Genomic DNA, 24647 nt, shown 5'->3' on the forward strand with positions numbered 1-24647 from the left:
AGTTGCTTGTCAAAAAGAAAAACTTCCACGAGACAGTTTTTCTGTCTCGTATAAGAACAATTTATTATTCTTACAAAAGAACAATAGAATTTCCCTATTGTTCTTCTTGTTTTTGGTGACAGTTAGATTAAGTCCCCAAAGAGATATTGTTTTGGGAGCACCGGTGAAAGTCACGGCTGGGAGTATGACAACACAGGAAATACGACTCGAGACTCTATCATCTAATAAATTAAAGTTCTATCCAGAGATCCATGCAGGGGCAATTTACGGAAAAGCAGGGAGCAAGTATATTTAGTCCATTTTCTCGTGAAGTTAAAAAAGGGATTTTCAGAATTTAGGGGGATTAATTTTAGTTTCTAGATTCTTTTGAATGAAAATACCAAAAAAGGGCATTTCTGAAAATATAGGTGGGGCGATTATGGTGCCAATCGCCCCTCCCCTAATTGGCACCCTTGAGTCTAGATACAATACCAACTAGCATAGTTGAAAGCCCTATTGGCCCAATAGCTGTTTATAACCAAAATCTCAGACAGACGGAAGTTTACTGGAGCTTATCAGACATAATCCTAGAGATTTACAACAACACTTTACTCGCCTTACTGTTAGTCCTGTTTTACTTGCCTAACACCCACTCTTATGCTCGGAAATTCTTTCCGAGCCTCGCAATTCCAGAACCTCTTAGATTTCTGAGACAAAAATTTATCCGAAGCAGAAACTGAGAAAGATTGAACATCAGGAGGAAAGTCAATAGACTCTGGCTGGAAAAATATAGTCCTACACAGAGGCCAGAGTCACAATTGGTTCAACACACAGCGAAAAAATCTCGGTGAAGCACAGCCCGACAAAATTCCAGCCACACAGACTTTCATTTTGTTTAGCAGAACGGACCACTACAATTAAGAAGATTTGCTTTATTAATTAAGCATTCATATTGCCCACTGGAAGATAGACTAGAATCTCCCCCCCCCTATCCCTTGAAGATGCAAAATGGAGAACGAGTGCAAAAAATCTCGGGTCCAATAAAAACATACCTGTTTTGAAATTAACAGTTAGCAAAAAAATCCTTTGCTGAAAAGAACTAATTTATTGCCCCCTTCCTCATACTTAGACTATATTTTGTTGAAGTCCATTTCGGAAATACAATCTTTGGCTTACAATATTTGGGATATGGCACGCTATTGTCCCTGGGGAAAGGGCTATGAGCTACAAAGTATACCCATAGTTCATTCCATAGTGTCTGTTGTTGAGAAATATACAGATTTATGTTTTTTTAGGGGGAGGGGTTCTTTGAGGGAGGGGATTCTCCGCTGGGAGAATTTTCCATGGTAATAAAAATTTCAAGGGGGATTTTTCCAGGGGAAATTCAACACAGGGGGAAAGCGGGATTTCGCGGCATTGTTTGAAAATTGATCAGAAATCAAAAACCTTTTATCACAATTCTTTAAGAAAGATTGTTCAGCCGCAGCGACCGTTGCTGAATGAAAGAAATTTTTAAAGAACTCCAAGTCTTTGGCATAAAAGGTGAGGATTGAGGACGGGATAGCCTTTCTCATATACTGAATAATATCTGTCATTTTATTTTTTAATCCTGCTCCTTACTTTTTGTTGGAAAAAACTTGTTTTATTTTATTATTCAAAAGATCTGTTTATCTGAATAGCTCATGAGACGAGACAGTAATGTTTAATTTTTAAATCTGAGCTTAAAATATTCAGAATATATTTCAAGCTCAATTACCCAAGACTTCCATCATTTTTGACTTTAGGACATTCATTTTTGGCTTTAGGACATTCATTTTTGGCTTTAGGACATTCATTTTTGGCTTTAGGACATTCATTTTTGGCTTTAGGACATTCATTTCAATTGAATGAGCCCCTTTCGAAGCTTTTACGACGACTTCTTTCATATGAAGTAGCCAGGTAAGATCAATGATAAAAAAATATTAATACATAGAGACCACTTTACTCTTTACTTAGGCAGGGCTATGGTGGTGCCTATGACACAAAGTGCTCATATTTTGACGTTATCTCTTGTCATAAAACACAGATAATAGGAAATCATTAGTATCAGTATGACAATGACAATTGAGTCTTGAATGCCGCTTATGTGGCATTTTGCGGGAAATTTATTTTGGCCGTGTCCCTGAATAGATTAATTTATCAGAAATTCCACTAAGAAAGTCTTTTTAAAATTATCAGGAACTTGCCAAATTTTAACGAGACTTTATTTGACCCTCTAAATTTAGTTTTCAATATTAACGCGTAAGTTAATGTAGCAACATGGACGTTATTGCAATTTTAATCATGCAGCCAAATAATCTATGCAGTGTCCCTGTCACAAAAATCATCCCCCCCCACACCGTAAGAAAAATCTTCTGTATTTCACTTGAGAAAATTGACACTTAAAATTCAACCTCCTGCCCCCATGCCAAGAGGGGCTATACCCCATAGACATGACGGGAGTTTCATTTACGACCGTTTCAATTAAGTGTTTAGTCTTTATTTAGTAACTCTGTCGGGCTGTTATTGGCAATAAACACCACTGGATTCTATGCAAGACTGTCACAGGGAGTTTTACAATATCTCAAAATTCCCTATTGAAGAATACTAGGGCTTGAAAAAACTCCCTTCAGTTTTCCTTCGACTGAGTTTTGCTGGGCCAAACTTAGCTTTGGTTAAGATTTGTTAGTTGATTTTAACCTTAGTTGAGTTTTTCGAGTTAAATTTTGCATGGGGCGAGTTTTACATGCATCTGGGAAAAAATAATATGTACAACCCAAAGATTCACTTATTGCTTGACATAACCGCATTCCCCTTGTGCTCTATTCTCTTCATTGTTTTGTATGCTATGATTTATTATGATCGGTTACAATCAGCAATACTACTGAAGCAATTCTTTGAATGATAAATTTAAAATATAATCCCCTCCCCTTTCTCTCGAGTTAAGTACGCTGGATAGAAGTAAAAAATCAACTTTCTATAATTTTATTCTATCCTTAGAGAATAAAAACTAGGTTAGCTCAGTTAATAGAGTATTATTCGAAATATTAGGGTTGCAGGGTAATTGGCTTTATGCTTTTTTTCCACCTTCAAAAAGTGCAAATATTGGTGATGTAATTGGTTTGGGGGAAACGTTTCATTTGCAGGATGAAAATTCGATTGATTTTATTATGAGACTAATAAGAGACACAATTAATATATTTAGTTGAAATTAGTTAGTTAATAAAATAGTTCAAATTAGTTCATTAAATTAAGACAGTAGTCATGTATATCCCAATTAAGTTTTAGGGGCGATGCAACCAAAGAGAAACACGTGACAAATCCGAGTCTGACCTTTTTTTTCGATGGATGCTCGATTTCTCAAAGACTGCAACAAAAAACTTTTATTTGATGACCTTTGGGTATTTTACCTACACCTTCGTAGTTAACCATATTCATCTATCGGATCCAAGAGGCAGTTTCCAGTGTTGTCAAAATGAAAAATGAGCAATATGCCCCATAAAGGCAAAGATATACTAAAGAAAACTGACGTGTTTCTTTGAATGCTTGAAGTATGCAGGCTTATTTTAGTTTGGCCACATTGTTGAAAAAACTGAATTTCAGCTGGGGGATGGGGGCAAACTTGGGTGTGGATGGTACAGTTGCCCTAAATTTAAGCTATTTTCATTTCAGCCAAAGAACATGGGTAACTTAACCCTCTCACAGGCGCTGGTGTTTTTTGAGGACACTTTGTCTTAACCCTCCTCCAGCTTAAAACTCAATGTTATTTCTCTTTACCAAAGCTTCAGTGCCATCTTTTTCTAATAGGCGCTTCTATCGTACTTAACCGAAAAGTTTTAAAATGGATAAAAGGTGGCGGCCATTATCAGGAATATTTATTGTGCTTACACACAAAAGGTGAGTTCAAATTCTGAATTTTTTGTATTTAACCCAGAAGTTTTTGACTTACGTGAATTTTTCTCCAGAATTAGCTAGCCTGTTGTCTATATGCTGTTTGCTCTTTCATTTTTTACAAGCATTTAGATTAGGGTTTGTGGCCACTTCTTTTTGTCCATGTATAAGGACATTGACCAAATTCGTTCCTGATACAGAATCACCAATCACCACTGTCTATGTCTGAGGACAGTTCCCTACTAATAGCAATGCATATGGAGAGGTACCTAGCTGTGGAAGTTGACATCATCACGCTGGTTTAGGTAGATGGTGGTCATTCTCATTAAGTCCACGTTTTGAGCATTGGGCCCGTTTGCTGTCCTACGAAAAAAAAAAAAATTGCTAAAGAGAATTTTCTTTTACAGATGTGAAGTAAGTTGACTGACGAAACAGCCATCAAAATCATATTTGACGAGGAGAGTCACATCAATTACGAAGAGTCAGATGTAAATCTTACAAGTAATGAAGAGGTCGGTCGACACCCAGCCTGAGTCTCACCTGAAGTTGCAGTCACTTTCTTCAGTCGCAACGTAGTTACTCAATTGAGTGCTGAGGTTGTATCTGAAAACAATTCTAATGATGAAGAGCCACCTTTCTCAAAAAAGATAGAAAGTTATTTCAGTAAGCAACCAGCTTCTAATTTATCAACAGATAGCTGTGACACGGTTATGAACGACGATTCTGCGCCATCGGTAAGCAGTGTTGCCAGAAAAAAAAGTAAAGAGCCCGAGGCTGTGGAAAGTAAACGGGGACAGCCTTATTGGAGCAAGTGTACCCCCTTTTACCGGTGAGCATAGTGTCCTCTTAAGTCTATATGAAGAGGCAGACACCGTTAAGTATTTTGAACCATTGATGACTATTGAAATCCTGGGGACGATAGTCCACGAGTCTAATTGCTGCGCAATGAGAAAAAATGGCTATAAGCTTGGTCTTACCGTTGCTGAACTCCGCATTTATCTTGGCTCTTTATTGGTAATGAGCTACATTTGTTATCCAAGGCTTTAGAACTGTTGGTCCAGGTATTTGCGACTACCGCTTGTAGCCGACTACATATCTAGCAAGCGTTTCAAAAAGATCCGTGAATACCTGCATTTCACAAGCCAGGAACAAAGCAACGGAGACAGATATTAAAATACAAAGCCTTTTCTCGAGCTTCTTCTCAGTGCATACAAACCCACCTTGTCTTATGAAGAACATAATTCGGTTGATGAAATGATGGTACTTTTCAAAGACATGAGTAGCCTAAAACAATATATGGCGTCAAAACCGACAAAATTGGGTTTTAAGATTTAGGTGCACTCTGTTGTGTCAGGATAGGTTTACTACTTCGAGCCTTACCAGGGAAGCAGCGGTCGCACTCAGACCTCCGACCATGGCTTAGGAGGTGATGTTATTATTCACTTTTAGCGTGGTCTTGAAACGAAGAATTCGAAGGTGTATTTCGACGACTTATTCACTTCAATCACTATCATAGAAACGTTAGCAAAACAATATTTAGAGCATCGGTGCGCTGCGTGCGAACAGACTGAGCAACGCTACGAACAAACTGGTCGGAGAAAAATTGAAAAAGAATGACCGAGGATCCGCCTTATATGCAATGTCAGCAGTAGGCATCACCGTGTTGCGGTGGAAAGACAATAACCTTGTTGCCTTATGCTCCTCGTGAGCTGGGTTGGTATTGCAGAGAAATTGAGTAGCTCGGAGAAGAAAGTAGACGTTGAAAGAATATTCTCTGTCAAAGAATACAATAAATATTTGGGAGGTGTTGACTTCTTGGACCCTCTCACATCACAATATAAGAATGATTTTAGGAACATCAGTTGGTATATGCAACTATTTCATCATTTTATTCACGTTACTGTTGCCAATTCCTGGATTATTCATGGCAGACTTGTGTCTGGAATTAAATCTGAGCGTCTGGAATTCAAAACGTCTGTCACAGTGCCACTTCTGAAAAAGGGCATGGTTGGGATGCGTACAAGTCCTGGTCATCTGCCTCTTCCGAAGCGGGTTGTGACCCGGTCAGTCTCAAAAGAAGTCAGGTTGGATGGAATGTCAGGGCATTGACCGACGAATTCCTAAAAGGAAAACGTATCGAGGTGTCACGAGCAGACTGTAAAGGCAAAACGGGTTTTGAATATAAAAAGTACCAAACTCCTGTTTATCCTGAATGCTTTGAATGTTATGACATGCATCCCTAATGGGCAAGTTTTTCATTTTTATGACTTTTCTGAATAAATATGTGAAATCTTTACTATTTCTTGGTCTGAGAAAACTGTCTTCAGAATGTGATTTCGAAATTCACCCACAAAAGGGCTAAAAGAGCGGAAACAGAAAAATCCCCAACGCCATCTGTCATTAATTATGGGAAATTCGAGTAATCGGCAAAGTTAGTGTAACGATGAGCGTCAGAGTAGGTTTAAATTCGGCGTTTTCTGGAAAACTAGGAGAAAACATTAGCTAATGTAGACTACCACCTGTCCAAGGGTTGTCTGTCCTTCCAGATGTTAATCAATGAGAAAGTCTCTTCAATTGACCATCTCTGAGCTTTTAGAAGCTTCTTTATTATTGCCGAACCTCTTGATTACCTTTTCAGATTTTTTTCTTGATAAAACTCCCAGCAAACGGAACAACCCATCATCACTTTCTATTTTTTGGAGTGTTGGCAAAGGTTTTTGGGTGTATTCAGTATTATTACTCGGTGGTTGGGAGGAAGGGGTACAAAACTTTAAAAACGCGTCAAAAGTTTGTTTATGTGTTGTTGTTTTTTTTTTTACATTTTTACGAGTCGGAAAACATTTCGGGGTGGGGGAACGGTTGAAACCCCTTTTTGAATATGGCCTTGGCGTTAGTTTATTCTTATAAGCTCGTTTTTATGATACTCTATTAAATCCAAGGTCAAAGTCGAACATTAAACTTTTTATATCATGCAAAGGGGAGGGCCATTCTTCTGTCTAGCGGTGGAAGCCACAACATAGAAATGTCGACGGCTATTTTTTTTTTTAATCAAGGGCCATCTAACAGTCAGATTAAAAGAAAATCTAGCTTTATTTTTCTTGAACTGTGAAAATCCTGGTTACACCTGTCTTGCCCATTTATCAAAAATCTCCTATTTGTTTAAGAAAGAGAAATTATTAATAGCAAGAAAACAACTTTTTTTCATATTCTATTTTTCACCATTTATGTCTTGGAACCTTACAACAAATAACAGACGCCAACCTGTGAACACATAGTTCTTAACCTTATTAACTTTACACCATTACACCATTACACCATTAACCTTACAACAAATAACAGACGCCAACCTGTGAACACATAGTTCTAGCAATACAAAACAGGAATCGAATGAAGCGTGATTTATTCCTTTACTCTCATTTTTGACAAGGTAATTCAGAAAAAAAAAAAAACTGCGAAGGATCAAAAACAGGCACTAAATCACAATTTATTTACTCTTCATAAAAGCACACCTTTCCTTAAATAAAACAGGCAGCATATAAAGACAAGTAATTCCAACGTCATTGACAGGGTTTCCGCCTAGATTCAATTCTGTCAATACGATTTCTGACACTCATTTCTGGACGCAAAACAGAAAATCAAATTCAGTACAACTTATTCCTTTACTCTCATTTTTGACGAGGTAATAAAGAATAAACACAGATTGTAAATTACGATCTATTCCTTCCTCAATAATAAAAAGGCATAATACAATGAGAAAGGCAGCATATATAGAAAAGTTCAATCGTCATCAGCAGGGCTGTCGTAAGGATTTATTTATGTTAAAAATAAAAATTTTAAGCTTCATTTAGATTTCAATTTTACAAACATTTTTTCTAAGGTTATGAAGATTGCACTAGTTAATTACAGAATATTTCAGAAAAAAAAAAAATCTAAAAGCAGCTCTGGAAATTCGGTTTCGGCTCTCACAGCAAGATTCGATTTCTGGGTTCCGTGTTACCAGGCTAAAGTCAAACCCACTGCGTCACCGTAGGACAAAATTTTGTTCACTTTCATCCCTGCCACACATTAAGAAATTTTTGGACCTTTTAAAAGAAACGTTGGATGATAAAACTGAATTTTTTTTAGAAGGTTTAGCAGGTTACTGCTAACTACGCAGCACATTAACAGGTAAAGAACCTTTGAAGACGTAGTTATCATTGAGAATCAACAAATTGTTCTTATTTGAATTTTTATTGATAAGCATGTTGTCAAATCCGACTAATTTTTACGGTTCGACGTGGCAACAGAGACGAGAATACGAGAACGTGGCATTCCCGTGAGGACTTAATAGCTTTGAAAAACAAAGGAAAAATATGAGTAAATCTTTCAGGTATGAATGGATCTAAGAAAAATCTGGAGGGTAAAAAATATTTATATTTCGATGACCTTGCTATTTTAAACTCTCGAATTAATTGATTAAATAACATGTTTATTCAGTTCAAATCAAGATCATCTGCCTGCACTGCTAACGAAAATCGGGTTAGTAAGCAAGCTAAGTCAGACGTTAGGCAGAAAATTCCTGCCCAATCTAATTGGTCAATGCTCTTTCATTTATTCTAGCTATTTTTTTTTTTTTTTTTTTTTTTTTTTTTTTTTTTTTTTTTTTTTTTAGAACTGAGCACGGCTTAGCGAAGGTACTTTCCGAAATATATACTTTTATCTTTTTCTGGTATTTTCTGTCCACTGGCTAATATTACCCCCGTTTTCTCAGTTTTTTTTTTTTCATTATATTTTTTGTCATAAGAAAAAAAACAACAACAACAGATTAATGATAAAATAAAGAATTACCAAACAAATCAAGAAACAAAAAAAGAAAAAACCATTTCCAGAAAGCAGAAAAACACGAAGATAAACTACACAAACCGTTTAAAAGCATAATCAACGAACCACTGACCTTTTTTAGTTTTACTTAATTTAAGTTTTTAAATCCCTCTACCATCTTAAATGGTATTCCAGAAACAAGCGCCAGCATTCATTTTAACTAGATGGCAACAGACGTTAAAATTACTTTTACACAAGAAATAAATACACAAACAGGAACAATTCTTCGGCGAATCAAGAAAGGCTAGCAATACAGTCCTCAAAAATCGATATAACGTATCTAGTATTACCTACATATATTGACTACATTACTAAGTCTGAATGCGCTCAAAATTGAACGTTAAACCTAACAGCTGAAAACAAGAATCTTAATCCTTACGCGAATTAAAAAAAAAAGCTACCGATAGAGGAAATATTTCTATATGATATTGAATCTGTTCTATATATAATAATAATATTATATAAATTGTATGTAATGCATAATTATATGAAAAGACAACCATTTTTTACATATTAATACATTAATAATATCAACATATATAATTACCATAACTACATTAATATAATTACGTTAAAATAAAGTGTGGATGATTAAATCTTTCTTTTTGAAAAAAAAAATACCTTGTTCGACTTAGCAATACTCAAATGATTTCTATTTTCAGCAACAAAAATATTCATGAATTTTCTATTTTAGAATTTATCAACATTTCAAACAAATGCGAAATGAAAACATTGAAAAAAAGGCAAAACTTAAATTTCCCATTAATTCTAAATAGAAATAAAAAGCTTTCTCGAATGATGACCAATGGTCAGTGTAGCGCAGGTACCAATCTCCTGATTCTCTGCCTTCGGCCTGAAGTGCAATATATGGTTGGGGGCAACTCATCCGTCGCTTTTCCCCCCCCCCCAGGAACCCATTCATAGCTGGATCGACTCTGGCTGAACTTAGAGTCACACCGCTGACACCTGTTCCGAATTAAATAGCCAGCGACATCAGAAACCGAACCCCCGTCCTCGCGGAGGAAGGCTTTCAATAGAAATCTAGATGATTTTCTAGATGAATATTTTTAATGTCCAAAGTTTTTTTTTTCTTACTTCATACGCTCGGCGATCATTCAACTTGATATAACCGTGCCTGTTACAACTTTGAAATTTTTATATAGTGAGCAGAAACAGGTTCACTGAAGTGCTCCAGGTTCTTACAACATTGTGCATAATTTTTAAAGATATATTTTAAAACATATCTTGCAATTAAAACCAAAATGCCCCTAAACAATGACAGCATAGATTTTCAATGAATGACATATAATTAAAAGGGAAAATGGAATAGACATAGTACGTGATGTTCTAGATTTTTTAATCTGTGTTTTCTACGAATAAGAAACTGAAACTAACTGATTTCAGATCTTCCCCACCCCAGATCTAATCCCTCCCCGTTCCTTCCCCACCCCGTATACTAATATTGTAAAAGCCATAACAAGGCTGGGGGAGGGACAATTCTTAACCCCAAACAATTGTGAAAAATTACATATAAATAAATTATTTCAATTTATTAAACAGTTAAACGCCTTTTAACTATTTTAATGTCTTGACCAAAGGTTTGGCTGACTTTTCTCCAAAAAAGGGGCAAATTTCCACGAACCACGTATTCAAGGGTTCATGGAGTTCCACAGGACTCATGACTAGGACATCTTGTTATAGAAAAAATCAAGTGACCAGGTAATTCACAAACAAGCTTTAGTCTACAGCTATGTAAACTTGAATAGCCTTAACAATAATAGAGTAGCTAATTTCCCCACTGTTCCCCTGTTAAGTAATGAACCTTCGTCATTTACAACTGATTAGTATAAACAACAAATATTATTTAGAAAGAGGCCAAATTAAACCATAACCTCAGTTAGTATTTCCTTCACCTAGATATAATATATAAAAAATAGTTAAGCATACAAATACAGTTCTATTGACTAGTGCGTTGGAAGTGTTTGTGATGTAAAATAAAAAGCAAAGATAAAAATAGAGTCAATGCTATCAGCAATAAACAGACAAATGTCTACAGAATTAAAGAATAAGCTAACAGCATAGACCGACGTGGTCTGAAAATGTAGATGTCAGGGGAAGATGTAGATGGAGGGAAGAGAGCTAAAAAAAAAACTTTTCTTGTAGTTTTAAGTTGTTCCGTTTTCATGATTTTGAACCCCAAAAAATTTCAAACCTAAATAACTTTTATTTTACTACTAACTTGTTTATTATTTTTATTGTTTTTATTCGGTATTAGTTTTAGAGATTTTATTCAAAATAGCCGAATTAGTTTAACATCCATTTTTTACTTTTCGAAAATATGGTGCAATTTTCAAATGTTTACTAATTACATTAAACTAAGAGACAAAGATGACTTACGGAGATTCTTCAGTAAGTCCTACCCCTCCTCTTCTCACTAAAGAAAGGATATGAGTGGCATGTAAGAACAAAATTCAGAACTTGTATTTTTCGTCAAACCATTATACCTTTTCACTCGCCATCATGGATACACAAACTACGAGCTCAAGTTTAGTTGCGTTTTTTTACCCAATTTAATCACTAAGCCGTAAGCCTCTATTAGACTTTCGTTCGAAGGAATCAATATATGGCTTTGATGGAATACCTTCAGAGAATCAGTTGCAGATAGACGAAGGGTGCCGAACAAAACCAGTTTTCAAGCGTCTCCTCCCTTAGGTAGGTATCTTTCAAAAGAGTACTTTGTAAGAAGATCTTTAATCATATGTACAAACGGACCAATTATAGGGTACTAGAGGCCGTAGGATTCAAATAAGACCTTCAACCCACTTCCCCCCGACATATATTAGTCTCTACGTAGTACTTTTCATTCAAACAATATTAGTATCTGTAAAACAGTTTCTCTCGATTTCTGATCAATATATTTTCTAAATTTCTCAAAATAATTATTGCATATCTTTTCTTTTTTGCCAAGGTAAAAAATAAACACACTATACCACCCATCGGATTTTACCGTTAATCTCATTTTACCGCTGAGACGAAATCGTCCATGCGATTTCACCAATACAAACTAATTAAATAAACCGAAAAGACAATGGAACGTCGCTGTATCACACACTTATGTCACAATGCCACCCATCGGATTTTACCGTCAATCTCATTTTACCGCTGAGACGAAATCGTCCATAAACCGAAAAAACAATGGAACGTCGCTGTATCACACACTTATGTCACAATGCATAAGGAAACATTAATTCAACAGGGAAAAAAAGGTACGAAACACTGAACAACATACAAACTATAAAACTGAGCTAAAATTGCACACTAATTTTTTCTAATCTGCTAAGCTTAGCTGAGCAAATCCAACCAATGTCCGTTCGTCTGGTATTTCTAAAGGCTCAAGTGTTGTGCTCTGAAAAAGAGAAAAAAAGAAAACACTATAAAATCTTTCTAAAAAGCACTTTCCACTACAAAAAAAGTTTGAAAGGGGTATTAAGATAATCTACATGTAAGCTACATACGATCAAAATAGAAAGAAATTTGATGATAACCAGAAAACACTAGAGAATGGACCTCTTTGATTTCTGACAAGTACAGGATCCGTTTTTTTGCAAAAAAAAAAATTAAGGATTTTTTTTTTAATAAAACTTGACAAAAAGCACGAATTCCTCCTTTCATTCCATGGAATATTTGTGTGGCGACTTAATCATTTTCTTAAAGAATAGTCTAAATTTGCTTTTAGGAACAAGAAACTTTTCCTATTTTTGTAGGTTTTTTGCAACTTTTCCAATGCGTTTTTGCCATAAAAAGAAAAAAAAATTAAAAGTATATTTCGAAAACATAGTTAAATAAAATGACATAACTTAATCTCCCTATCGACTAGTAGCAAAATTGTGGTTTTTAAGCATAAAGTCGCTGGAGAATAGAACAATAACATACAAAAAATAGCAGATAAGACACAAACCTTAGCCCACCAAGTACTAAAAAAAATAAAATTTCAATGTTAAAAAAAGAGCTGAATAGCATGTACTTTTTCGATTCAAGTCTAGTTGAACTTAGAGGCCAACACGTTACCTCATAGATATCAGCTTATATATAAATGAAAACTTAAATAATTCGCTATTTAATGTTTCTTATGTTTCCCAGAATAATTCGTTCTTAGGAGAAAATGGCCAAAACTTGAGAATAGTTAACATTATTACTTAGGATTAGAATTGCAAGTTTATTGTGGACTAATACAAAAATCGGTAAAAATTTGTATTTATTGTTACAACGGATGATTCCAGTCTTTTCCATTAAATTATTTGCTTTGGACTAGTATCATGACCCCCCCCCCAAAAAAAAAAAAATAACGAGAGCAACCTCTTCTATACTTGATTTTTGGCACTAAAAACAGTAGGAAACTGCATTATGTAGGAGGATATTAATGTATTTCAAAAAATGATTTTTACTTCACAAGAAATCAGTACAAAAACTATATTAACATATAACGGGTATAAATGTACCATCAATTTATTAGGATAGACACATCTTTTGTTAAGCCCACAATTTTACTTTGCTTTCATAGCAGAAACAGCTTTTAACCGATTAATAAACGTTTATTCCTCAATACACTTTAAGTATCTCCCTTTTACACTTTACGTCTCTGTTTATGACTATTTATAGTAGGGACAAGCTACTGTCGTAAATGTGTTGCTAAAAGATAGCAAACAAATATTAGTCCAATAAGAGAGGCACATTTACTCTCGTCGTTTACTCGTGCCATTTAACCAAAGACTTGGAAAGCTACAGGTTCTATCACTATCTATGACTATCTACCTTGGTTCTATTGCCCTAGGAATGACGCGTGGACAGATAATAGATAGACATACCTATTAACAATTTTAGCGTTGATAAGTATAGTTAAGGCCAGGGTTGCCACCTGAGATTTATTCACATGGATACGATATTTTTATATATTTTGTTTCAGCCACACTCAAGTTATAGATGTTATAAAATGACAACATGTTATTGTCAATTAAAATAATAGAATCAAAGTTATGACATCCATAATGGTTCTTAAGCACAACAACTTTACAATTTTAACTACGCTATTATTTGGCAATTAATTGCACGTAATTAAATTGGCCACTCTTACACAACATAGACAGAAAAAAATTCATTCTTTTCCAAAAACAAAGAATAAAAAATATTTTATTCGGCTTCAACCAACTTAGCAAAAGGTCAATGTTATTAAGTTGGAAAACTCTTGATTAGGCAGAAAGCAGAATCGAAACACACCCAGAAACAACACTTCTTTACTAGCTGCACTTTTAAATTAATTAACCATTTAAAGAGTAAAAGGTGACTGGAACCAAAAGGTCAGAATACAATGACCAAATCAGGGCCGATACGGGGTGGGGTTTTATCCAGAACCACATCACGGAGACATAAAACTAACCGGAAAGAAAATCATTTTAAGAAAGAACCACTTTCTAACCGGTAATAAACCTAAGATTCGTTACGAATGTTAAACGGATTTAACATTCGTTGCATTTTATTCTACTCCAATAGGAGCGCCTTAGCTTCGCCTCGAGTTAAACTGAGATAGACGGGTGCAATCGCCTCAATTGACCAAACCAAACCAGTTGACGTTCGCATTCGCTTTGATTCAGACCAAATTAAATAATGAGTGACAGTGAAATAGTGATTGGACTATTGGACAGTTTAGTTGATGAAGATTATGAACGTGGAAGGCGAAATAAAGCTCATTCGCGTCGCAGAATACTCTCAAGTGAGAGTGATAGTGATCATAGAACAAATAGTGGCTCTCGGAGCCCAGAGTTTCAAACTCATGCTCGATATGGCTCTCGGAGCCCTCAAATTAGTTCTAGGAATGACAAATCTAGCTCTCGGAGCCCACAAATAGGTTCTAGAACCATAAGAACTGGCTCTGTGAGCCCCGTAAAAATCCATGAAAAAAAGCGGAAGGCTTCTCCGGAAAAGCGAAAAGGTAAAAGATTAAAAGAAAACACGTCAAATGACTCTCTATTCAAAAAGATTTCTGAGGAACGTTCTGGTAACAAAGAGGGTCCCAAGATGCATAAAAAACTTGCCAAAGTTGCAAATAGAGCTTTCTCCGAGCCTTTGGAAATAGGGAAGCTAAAAGATTTATTTGAGCGCCACCCTAGGCCTGCGAATACAGATAAAATTGTTGTTCCCAAGGTGAATAGTGAGATTTGGGCCACTCTCTCAGCACGTGCTAAACAGAGGGATGCTAAGGCACTTCAAGTGCAGCGGACAATTGTTCACTCAACCTTTTGTGTTTTAGAGGCAGTAAATGATGTTCTTGAACTCGAAAATGAGCATATCAAAGAAAAGGTTGTTAAAAACCTAACAGATGCAGTTCACATGCTTGGCCTCACCAATTATGATTTAAGTCTAAAAAGACGCCATGCGATGAAATTCGAGTTGAGCCCAGATCCCATGGTGGCATCCGCTTTATGCGCTCCCGAAGTCAAAGTCACGGAGTTTCTTTTTGGCAAAGATGTTGCAAAAACAACGTCCAAAGCCAAATCCGTGGCGGATTTGAAAAAATCATTTGGAAGACCAAAAAACGTGCAAGGGGGGGCCTACCGTTATCGCCGATGGCAGAACGAGGCTCCCCGTCCATTCTATCGAAAAAAGCAGAACCAGGACCGTCAGGAGAGGTCGAAATTCCAGAACTTTCAGAAAAGGGATCGCAAATAGGTGGTATGTACCATTTAACATACCCTGACCTTGAGTTTTATGATTTTGTTGTAAATTTCAATAGGCAGTCCAAACATTTGGTTGATAATTTTAAAGCAGGGAGAATTAGTAAGTTTATCTCAAAATGGCAATCAATAACAAGTGATTTGAATATTTTGAATATTGTGGCTTCAGGCTATAAGATTGAATTCGAGAAAAGACCATTAAAAGCTTTGGTAACAAAAAACAAAAGTTTTACGCCTGAAGAAATGCAGGCTATACGAAAAGAAGTTTATATTTTATTGCATAAAGGAGTTATTATTAAAGTACCTGAGTTCAGAATAAAAGGAATACTTTGTGTTTCTCCCGTTTTTACGGTCCCAAAGAAAGATGGGTCTTCTCTGTTTATTTTGAATCTTAAAAAATTAAACGAAAGTATTAAATATTACCATTTTAAAATGGAAAGTGTTCAGTCTGCGGTTCTTTTAATGACAAAAAATTGTTATATGGCCTCTGTTGACCTTGTTGACTTTTATTATTCATGCCCTGTTGATTTTGAGTATCAATTATGGCTTTGTTTTGAAGTAGATTGTTATTATGCTTTCACATGTATGCCAAACGGCTTATCATCTGCCCCAAGGGTTCTCACGAAACTTATGAAACCCGTTTTCTCCCTTCTTCGACGAAAAGGTTATATGTCAATTGTTTATCTAGACGATACCCTTCTTCTGGGAAGGTCAGTTTTAGAATGTCAAAACAATGTCTATGAAACAGTGAAATTACTGTCAGGGCTGGGGTTTGTAATTCACCCGGGGAAGTCTGTTCTCATTCCAAGTCAAAGAATAGAATTTCTGGGTTTTTTATTAGATTCGCGATTAATGTATATTTCCCTGCCGGAAAGAAAAATTGAAAAGGTTCTAGATTCAGTTTCAAAAGTTCTCCGTCAAAAATCGACTACGATTCAAAATTTGGCCGAAACTCTAGGTGTTCTTGTTTCAACCTTCCCAGCAGTGGAATTAGGGCCTTTATATTACCGGAAAGCGGAATCATTGAAAATTCAAGCACTAAAGCACGCGAAGGGTGATTTTGCGGCTAGGCTAACTTTAACATCCGATGTAATTTCCGAATTGCATTGGTGGTTGAACATTGCCAACCATGCGTCTAAAGCAATTGAACCTAGGTCAATTGACAAATATTTGTGTAGTGATGCATCCAAATTAGGCTGGGCACTCGTGGATGAATATTCCATGAAAACAGCCACAGGCGAATGGTCCTCAGAACAGAAGGGATTTGACATCAATGTTTTAGAAACGAAGGCCGTTTATCTGGGATTAAAGTGTTTTGCTCAGGATATTAAGGGCATTCATGTCAGGCTGCGTTCAGATAATATAACCACAGTAGCTTATATAAATAAAAATGGGAGGAACAAAATCTCAATTGTATAACTATTTCGCAAATAGGATCTGGCAGTTAGTATTGCAGGATAAAGGGTGGATATCTGCAGAGCATGTGCCAGGAGTTGCTAATATCGCGGATAAAGCATCTCGAAAATTTGATAATGAAAAAGAATGGAAATTGAATTCTAGAATATTCGTTATTTTGAATTCGTTGGTATGTCAGTCGATAGATATTGATCTGTTTGCAACCAGATTAAATTTTCAGATTAAACCATTTGTTTCTTGGAAACCAGATCCAGAATGTTTTTTCGTAGATGCATTTGCAATGAGTTGGGAGACTCATTTCTTTTATGCTTTTCCCCCATTTAGCTTACTTCTGAGGACCCTTCAGAAGGTAGAGACAGATCAGGCAACTGGTATTTTGATTTTCCCAAACTGGACCACACAAGTTTGGTATCCCTTACTATTAAAGCTCTTAATAGGAAGTCCTATACTTTTACCAAATGATACTTTTACTTTGTCTCTTCCACAGAAACCGACCTTACACCATCCATTGTCCAAAACGTTACGCCTAGCGGCTTGTGTCGTCTCCGGCAAGGGCTTCACCACCAAGGATATTCTCCTTCCACAGTCGATATTATCATGGATGGATGGCGGGATTCAACTAAGCGTCAGTACAGGGTTTACATTGAAAAATGGATCGACTTTTGTGGAAGAAACACAATCCAGGCCTTGGAGGCAACTGTACCGGAGACTTTGACCTTTCTTACGGAACTGTTTTACTCAGGTGTTGGATACAGTGCTATTAATACTGCGAAGAGTGCTTTATCCGCAATTTTACCAAGCCTTCAGTTAGGCAGTAATCACATCACTAAGAAATTCATGAGAGGTGTCTTTAATAGCAGGCCTAGCCTACCCAAGATTTCTAGTATTTGGGATGTAAAATGTGTATTCGATCTATTTAGATTGCCAGTTTGGGATATCGAAAACCTTAAATTAAAGACACTAACACAAAAATTAGCGGTTTTATTGATTCTATCGGCTTGTGAAAGAGTTCAGTTGTTGGCCAGTTTGTCACTTAATAATATGATAAATAATGACGATGGAAGTTTTGATTTTCAAATTAATGTGCTATTAAAAACAACGAAACCGGGAAACCACAAATCAGTAGTTAAATTTCGACCTTTTCAAGAGTCGTCCCTTTGTCCGGTGACGCACTTAGCTAGGTATATTAGAATGACGTTATACCTGAATAGAGACGACGCACTTTTTCTTACATATCGTAAGCCTTATACCGCTGCGTCCAAGTCATCTATTTCTAGATGGATAAAAGAAGTATTATTTCTTGCAGGTATAGATACCAGTGTTTACGGTGCTCATAGCACACGGTCTGCCTCAACGTCCCACCTTAAAGCAAGAGGAGTTGATGTTGACCAAATCATAAGATATGTAGGCTGGACAAATGCTAAAACGTTTGCAAGGTTTTATAATAAACCAATTGAAAGTGAAAAACAGTTATCTGTTTTTTGAAGTCACTCATCGCATTCTGTTATATTTGAATTATTTTACTATAAATGAAATTTTGTACAGCGGCCTCTTTTTATTGAATAGGGCTATTATTGGTCATTAGTGTTGGTTTAGCTCATGCTGAACTTTAAAATCTCAGTTTAACTCGAGGCGAAGCTAAGGCGCTCCTATTGGAGTAGAATTTATAAATTAAACGAAAACTTACCAAGTTTGAAGTTTGATTGTAATTCTACTCCAAAGAAGGAGCGCCAGCGTAGCTGAGAGTTCAACTGCCCTCCCAATTTCCCTTCCCGTTGAACTCTCAGCGTTTCATCATGAGCTTAACCACCGCATACTACAACGACTTTAAAACACTGGTTTGGTTTGGTCAATTGATGCGATTGCACCCGTCTATCTCAGTTGAACTCTCAGCTACGCTGGCGCTCCTTCTTTGGAGTAGAATTACAATCAAACTTCAAACTTGGTAAGTTTTCGTTTAATTTATAAATTCTTGGTACTTCTTTGAATAAATTCCAAGTTTATTTAAGTTTATTCTATGAGCGCTTGCGTACAAAAAATGAAGGCAGGCGAGAATCAGATACTAAAAAAAAGAGCTGATGAAATGAAGGCACGGATAATGAATTAAGTTATAGGGTGCCAAGGAATCTTTATTAAAGTAAATTTTGATCAACAACATATTTTTTTTAAATATTTTTCTGCTTTATTAATTTTCTAAAAATTTTGTATCCACATTATATACAAAATTTTATATCCACACTAAAAATGTTCTACATTAATACTAACAACTTATTGCAGCAGTAAGCCACCTTTGAGTCAGCAAAGCTAGCACTTTCCTCCTCAATCCCTCTTTAAACCCTCACCGAAAGTTCCATTTTCCCTTAAACAATTCCTAATGACCAACAGGGTCAGCCAAAAAGGACAATCTAGACAATCTTTTATTAGAGCCCTAGAAAGCAGGATAGAACCATATTTTTCGTACAGCTTAATGTTTGACATACGTCAAGATGACGGTGCTCAAAATAATCCGTATTATATAATCCGATTTATTAAAATAAATTTTCATTTGTCTTTCGATACGCCCATAACTTGAATGAAATGCAACATTCGCAGCTAAAATAGGACATGTTCAGGTTGTGCAATACAAAATGAAGTTATTAATTTTAATTCACCCATTTTTCTGCGCCTATTTGAAATTCCCCCCTTCTTCTCGCCCCCAAAAATTTTTTTCTCGTTTACACCAACATAACCTAAATTTTGTTTTTAGATGTTGACAGAAAAGCCTTGGCAATTATGCAAAAGAAACACAAAAGGATTTATGTCAAAAGAGGGATTTTTGTACAACAAAAATCCCTGATACGCCCTTGTCTGCTTGTATAGGTTTTCTGCTCCTTTTTGTGCCTTTTCTCCTTCTTCCCTTTTCTTTTTTTACTCTGTCATTATATATTTGTTTTGTTGAACGAGTTTTCAAATTTATTCTCAATGTTGTACTATATAGATTAATTTATTTTTCCACAGGAGTGCGGAACAAAGTTTTGGCGACAAACATTATTTTAAGTTAAATATACTAATTAAGCATATAAAAATTCGGATTCACTAGTACCACTAGTAATAAATTGGAATGGTCTTAATTTTTCAGATCGAAAATAAACTTGCCCACTACGAGGTATTTTGAGGAAAGATTTGGACATTTCTTTTTAGATGCAACGATCTGGTGAATTTAAGAAGAGATTTGTTAAAAAAATGGTATCTATGAGCTGCTGTTTGGGATCGTTAAATCAACTTCACTTCACCTATATAAATGGTAAAATATATATACATATATATATATATATATATATATATATATATATATATATATATATATATATATATATATATATATATATATATATATATATATATATATATATATATATATATATACATAGTAGATATATATTTATATCCAAGAATATACTTACAATGGGGAATTTGACTGTCTTCATATTTGGCTGTCCAATTAATTTCTGTAAATTAGCCGCAACTAGAACCATATCCTTGCCGTCTACAAGCCCAGCGCCAACTAATTCCGATGCAATACCATCCGCTGTATCCTTGTTTGGGGCAAAATCAAATCGGATGTCATTTAATTCTTTTACCTTGTTCCTGAAATAAACAAAAAATCAGAACTTCAAAATCAAAACCATTTTTTTTTTTATTAAAAAATTAGAGCAAAACAATAATCAAAAATTACACACAGGGCTAAGGAAGCCATAGAAACAAAAAATCCACAGAACGTAAGAACCTATAACATACACAATTAAAATTTTAGTAACATTACTATTTTTTGTACAAGGAAATACATGTCGGTGCACAATAATTCATTCCTAGCTGAGCGAGGGGGTGAAATAAGAAGTTAAATTCCCTTTTTATGGCACTTGGTATTAACCAAGTGACATATAGCAGTCGCCAATTCTGTCGGTCTGTCTGTCGGTCTGTCGGTCCCGGTTTTGCTACTTTAGGCACTTCCAGGTAAGCTAGGACGATGAAATTTGGCAAGCGTATCAGGGACCGGACCAGATTAAATTAGAAATAGTCGTTTTCCCGATTTGACCATCTGGGGGGAGTGGGGGCCCGGTTAATTCGCAAAAAATAGAAAAAATGAAGTATTTTTAACTTATCAGCGGGTATTTGGATCTTAATGAAATTTGATGTTTGAAATGATATTGTGTTCTAGAGCTCTTATTTTTAATCCCGACCGGATCTGATGACATTGGGGGGAGTTGGAGGGGGAAAACCTAAAGTCCCGGTTTTGCTACTTTAGGCACTTCCAGGTAAGCTAGGACGATGAAATTTGGCAAGCGTATCAGGGACCGGACCAGATTAAATTAGAAATAGTCGTTTTCCCGATTTGACCATCTGGGGGGGGGGGGGGAGAAGGGGCCGGTTAATTCGGAAAAATAGAAAAAATGAAGTATTTTTAACTTATGAGCGGGTGATTGGATCTTAATGAAATTTGATGTTTGGAATGATATTGTGTCTCAGAGCTCTTATTTTAAATCCCGACTGGGTCTGATGACATTGGGGGGAGTTGGAGGGGGGAAACCTAAAATCTTGGAAAACACTTAGAGTAGAGGGATCGGGATGAAACTTGATGGGAAAAATAAGCGCAAGTCCCAGATACATGATTGACATAATCGGAACTTATTTGCTCTCTTTGGGGTAGTTGGGAGGGGGGGGGGAGTAAGTCTTAAAAATTAGAAAAATGAGGTATTTTCAACTTACGAACGGGTGATCGGATCTCAATGAAATTTGATGTTTAGAAGGATATCGTGTCTTAGAGCTCTTATTTTAAATCCCGACCGGATCTGGTGATGGGGGCGGGGAGTTGGGAGGGGGAAACCTAAAACTTGGAAAACACTTAGAGTGGAGGGATCGGGATGAAACATGGTGGGAAAAATAAACACAAGTCCTAGATAGATGATTGACATAAACGGAACGGATCCGCTCTCTTTTGGGTAGTTGGGGGGGGGGGGGGGGTTAATTCTGAAAAATTAGAAAAAATGAGGTATTTTTAACTTACGAATGGGTGATTGGATCTCCATGAAATTTGATTTTTAGAAGGATATCGTGGCTCAAAGCTCTTATTTTAAATCCTGACCGGATCTGGTGACATTGGGGGAAGTTTGGGGTGGGGAGACCTAAAATGATGGGAAACCCTTAGATTGGAAGGATTGGGATGAAACTTGGTTGGAAAAATAAGCAAAAGTCTTGCATACGTAATTTACATAATTGGAACGGATCCGCTCAATTGCGGGGGGGGGGGGTAATTCTGAAAAATAAGAAAAATAACGTATTTTTAACTTACGAAGGAGTGATCGGATCTTCATGAAACTTCATATTCAGAAGGACCTCGTAACTCTGATATCTTTTTTTAAATCTCAACCGGATCAAACGTAATTGGGGGGGGGGGGGCAGTTGGGGGGACCGGAAATCTTAGAAAATACTTAAAGCGGTGAGATCAGGATGAAACTGGATGGGAAGAATAGAAACCTGTCTAAGATACGTGACTGACATAACTGGACCGGATCTGCTCTCTTTGGTGGAATTGGGAGGGGGGAGGTAATTTTGAAAATTGAGGTATTTGTAACTTACGAAAGGGTGACCAGATCTTAATGAAATTTGATATTTAGAAGGATCTTGTGCTATAAAGTTTAACTTTAGGTTCTGACCTTCTCACAAGTGCCAAATGAGCTCTTGGCTCTTGGCTCTTCCGACCTCGTCCAAATGAGCTCTTGGCTCTTCCGACCTCGTACCATATGAGCTCTCGGCTCTTCCGACCTCGTCACAAGTGCCATATGAGCTCTTAGCTCTTGTTTATGGGTAAAAATATGAAGGAAACTGCAAAAATTTGACACTTTGGGACAAGCACAAGCCCAGAGATCATCCCTTGCGTTCGTGCGTGTGCCAGCATATTGCTTTTTAAAGGCATGCAGTACCAGAAGGAAGAATTTTTTTTTTAATTCTAGGAGCATTACTTCTTTACAAGACAACCACATTTCAACATGGTATCCATGCAATTCTAGCGGCTGGGCTGAATGACAGCATTTTCGCATTTTTAGAGGGGACCTGAGGCTATTGGGTTAGATACGCTCAAGTACTTTCAACATAATATCACCATCATAACCATGCATGTTGGGAAGTTGAAGGACAAAATTTCGTAGTTATAGAAGTTTCCCGTTGTAAGAGGTTAGGGACGCTAAAGAAGTTGTTCTTTAGAAAAAAAGTATCAACATTATATCTATACAAATTGAGAATCGTAAATGACAAAATTTTCATGTTTTGAGGTTACTTCTTCATAGAGGTTAGTTACATTAAAGAGGTTGCTTCTTTAGAAAAAAACTATCAACATAATATCTATAGAAATTGAGAAGCGTAAAGACAACATTTTCATGTTTAGAGGTTACTTCTTCATAGAGGTTAGATACATTAAAGGGATTCACTTGTAGTATAGCGACAAATCCACATTTACTTTGAAATACGAAGTTAAGTTAGGTGTGGTAAGCCGATCCATATGTGTAATGTAGAGTATTGTAGGAGTACCATACAAGCCCAGAATACTGGGCGTCATGCTTTTTCTGTTTGTATTAGTTATGTAATAAAGATCTGTAATCAAAAAATAAAAAAAAACATCATATAGGGATCTGTACTTATTTCATCTTAAAAATACTTATTGTAAGTTGTACTTGGCAAGTGATGTATCAACATTCTTGGACTTTGTATGTAAGAACACAGATAAAATCGATGAAGAATTTGAGTTAGGTTTAGGTTATTATTTTTCTACCCATCATCCGGTGATGGACTTAATACTAAAAAGGGGTTACAAAAGCTTCATTTGTAGTATAGCGACAAAATCACATTTATTTTGAAATAGAAAGTTAGGTTAGGGTGGTAACCCAATGCATTTGTGTAATGTACAGTATTCTAGGAGTAGCCATACGCACCCAGAATACTGGGCTTAATTCTTTTTCTGTATATATTAGTTATGTAATAACGATCTCCATTAGTAAAAAAAAAGTTTTTCACATGATACAGAGAATTGTAGTTATTTTATCTTAAAAATACTGTTATATCAAACAGCCATCGATACACAGTAAAATGACAGAAAAAAAAAAGAAGTAAAACTACATTATCTTACTGTATATTAGATTGATTTTTTTGTTTTGTTTTAGGATCCCACCTAAGGTTTGCACTCTTATCACTTAAATATACTAAAAACTGACCTCATTCGAAGTACGAAACTGATTGATTCCGGCTCTGGAGAAGAATCGTCAGAGGGGATGTAAGCACCAATGCCCCCTCCGCCTCCACGATTAATTGTGGCGTCGCTATCAGGAATTCCACCATTCAACGACTGAAAAAAAGCAAAAAATTCGTATTTAAACTATCTTATCCCTTTTACTGTTTAAATTACCAATTTCCTTTCCTATAGGTAATTATGTCAGTCTGCACATTAAATCATTTTGTATATCGGTAAACAAAATTTGAGTTTATGTTTTTTTTTGGGGGGGGATACCTATTCTAATTTAGTACCCCACCCTCTTACGAAGGACATCACCCGGACCCATCTTAGGTCTGTTCGTAAATGAAAACTATGATTTTGAATTTTTTTTTGGTTATTTCAAGATTACGAAATTTTACGAACAGTACCAAATTTTAGTCAGTGATGCCCTGTCGAATAGTGAAAAAAAAGAGTAAAAACTAAATAGTTAAATTTGACAACAATTACTTTAT

The 24647-nt window shown here is 36.0% G+C and overlaps 2 protein-coding genes across 3 annotated transcripts in view; one reads left to right on the forward strand and one right to left on the reverse strand.

Annotated features, from left to right (window-relative positions):
* Positions 1-7271: 7271 nt before the first annotated feature.
* The window catches only part of LOC136027508 (serine/threonine-protein kinase OSR1-like), a 92910-nt gene continuing 75534 nt past the window's right edge, over positions 7272-24647 (reverse strand). For both annotated transcript variants that reach the window (XM_065704823.1, XM_065704822.1), the window contains exons 9-11: positions 24137-24267; positions 20336-20519; positions 7272-12154 (exon numbers count right to left, since the gene is read on the reverse strand). In XM_065704823.1, the coding sequence (XP_065560895.1) occupies positions 12077-12154; positions 20336-20519; positions 24137-24267 (393 nt within the window). In that variant the 3' untranslated portion in view covers positions 7272-12076. The remainder of the gene's footprint in view (positions 12155-20335; positions 20520-24136; positions 24268-24647) is intronic.
* Positions 14831-18437, forward strand: LOC136027507 (uncharacterized). Its single transcript, XM_065704821.1, has 2 exons — positions 14831-15474; positions 17380-18437. The coding sequence occupies exons 1-2, from the start codon at positions 15225-15227 to the stop codon at positions 18375-18377; spliced, it is 1248 nt and encodes a 415-aa protein (XP_065560893.1). The 5' UTR covers positions 14831-15224; the 3' UTR covers positions 18378-18437.

The sequence above is a fragment of the Artemia franciscana genome, chromosome 5, assembly GCF_032884065.1.
Source record: "Artemia franciscana chromosome 5, ASM3288406v1, whole genome shotgun sequence".
Classification (NCBI taxonomy): domain Eukaryota; kingdom Metazoa; phylum Arthropoda; class Branchiopoda; order Anostraca; family Artemiidae; genus Artemia; species Artemia franciscana.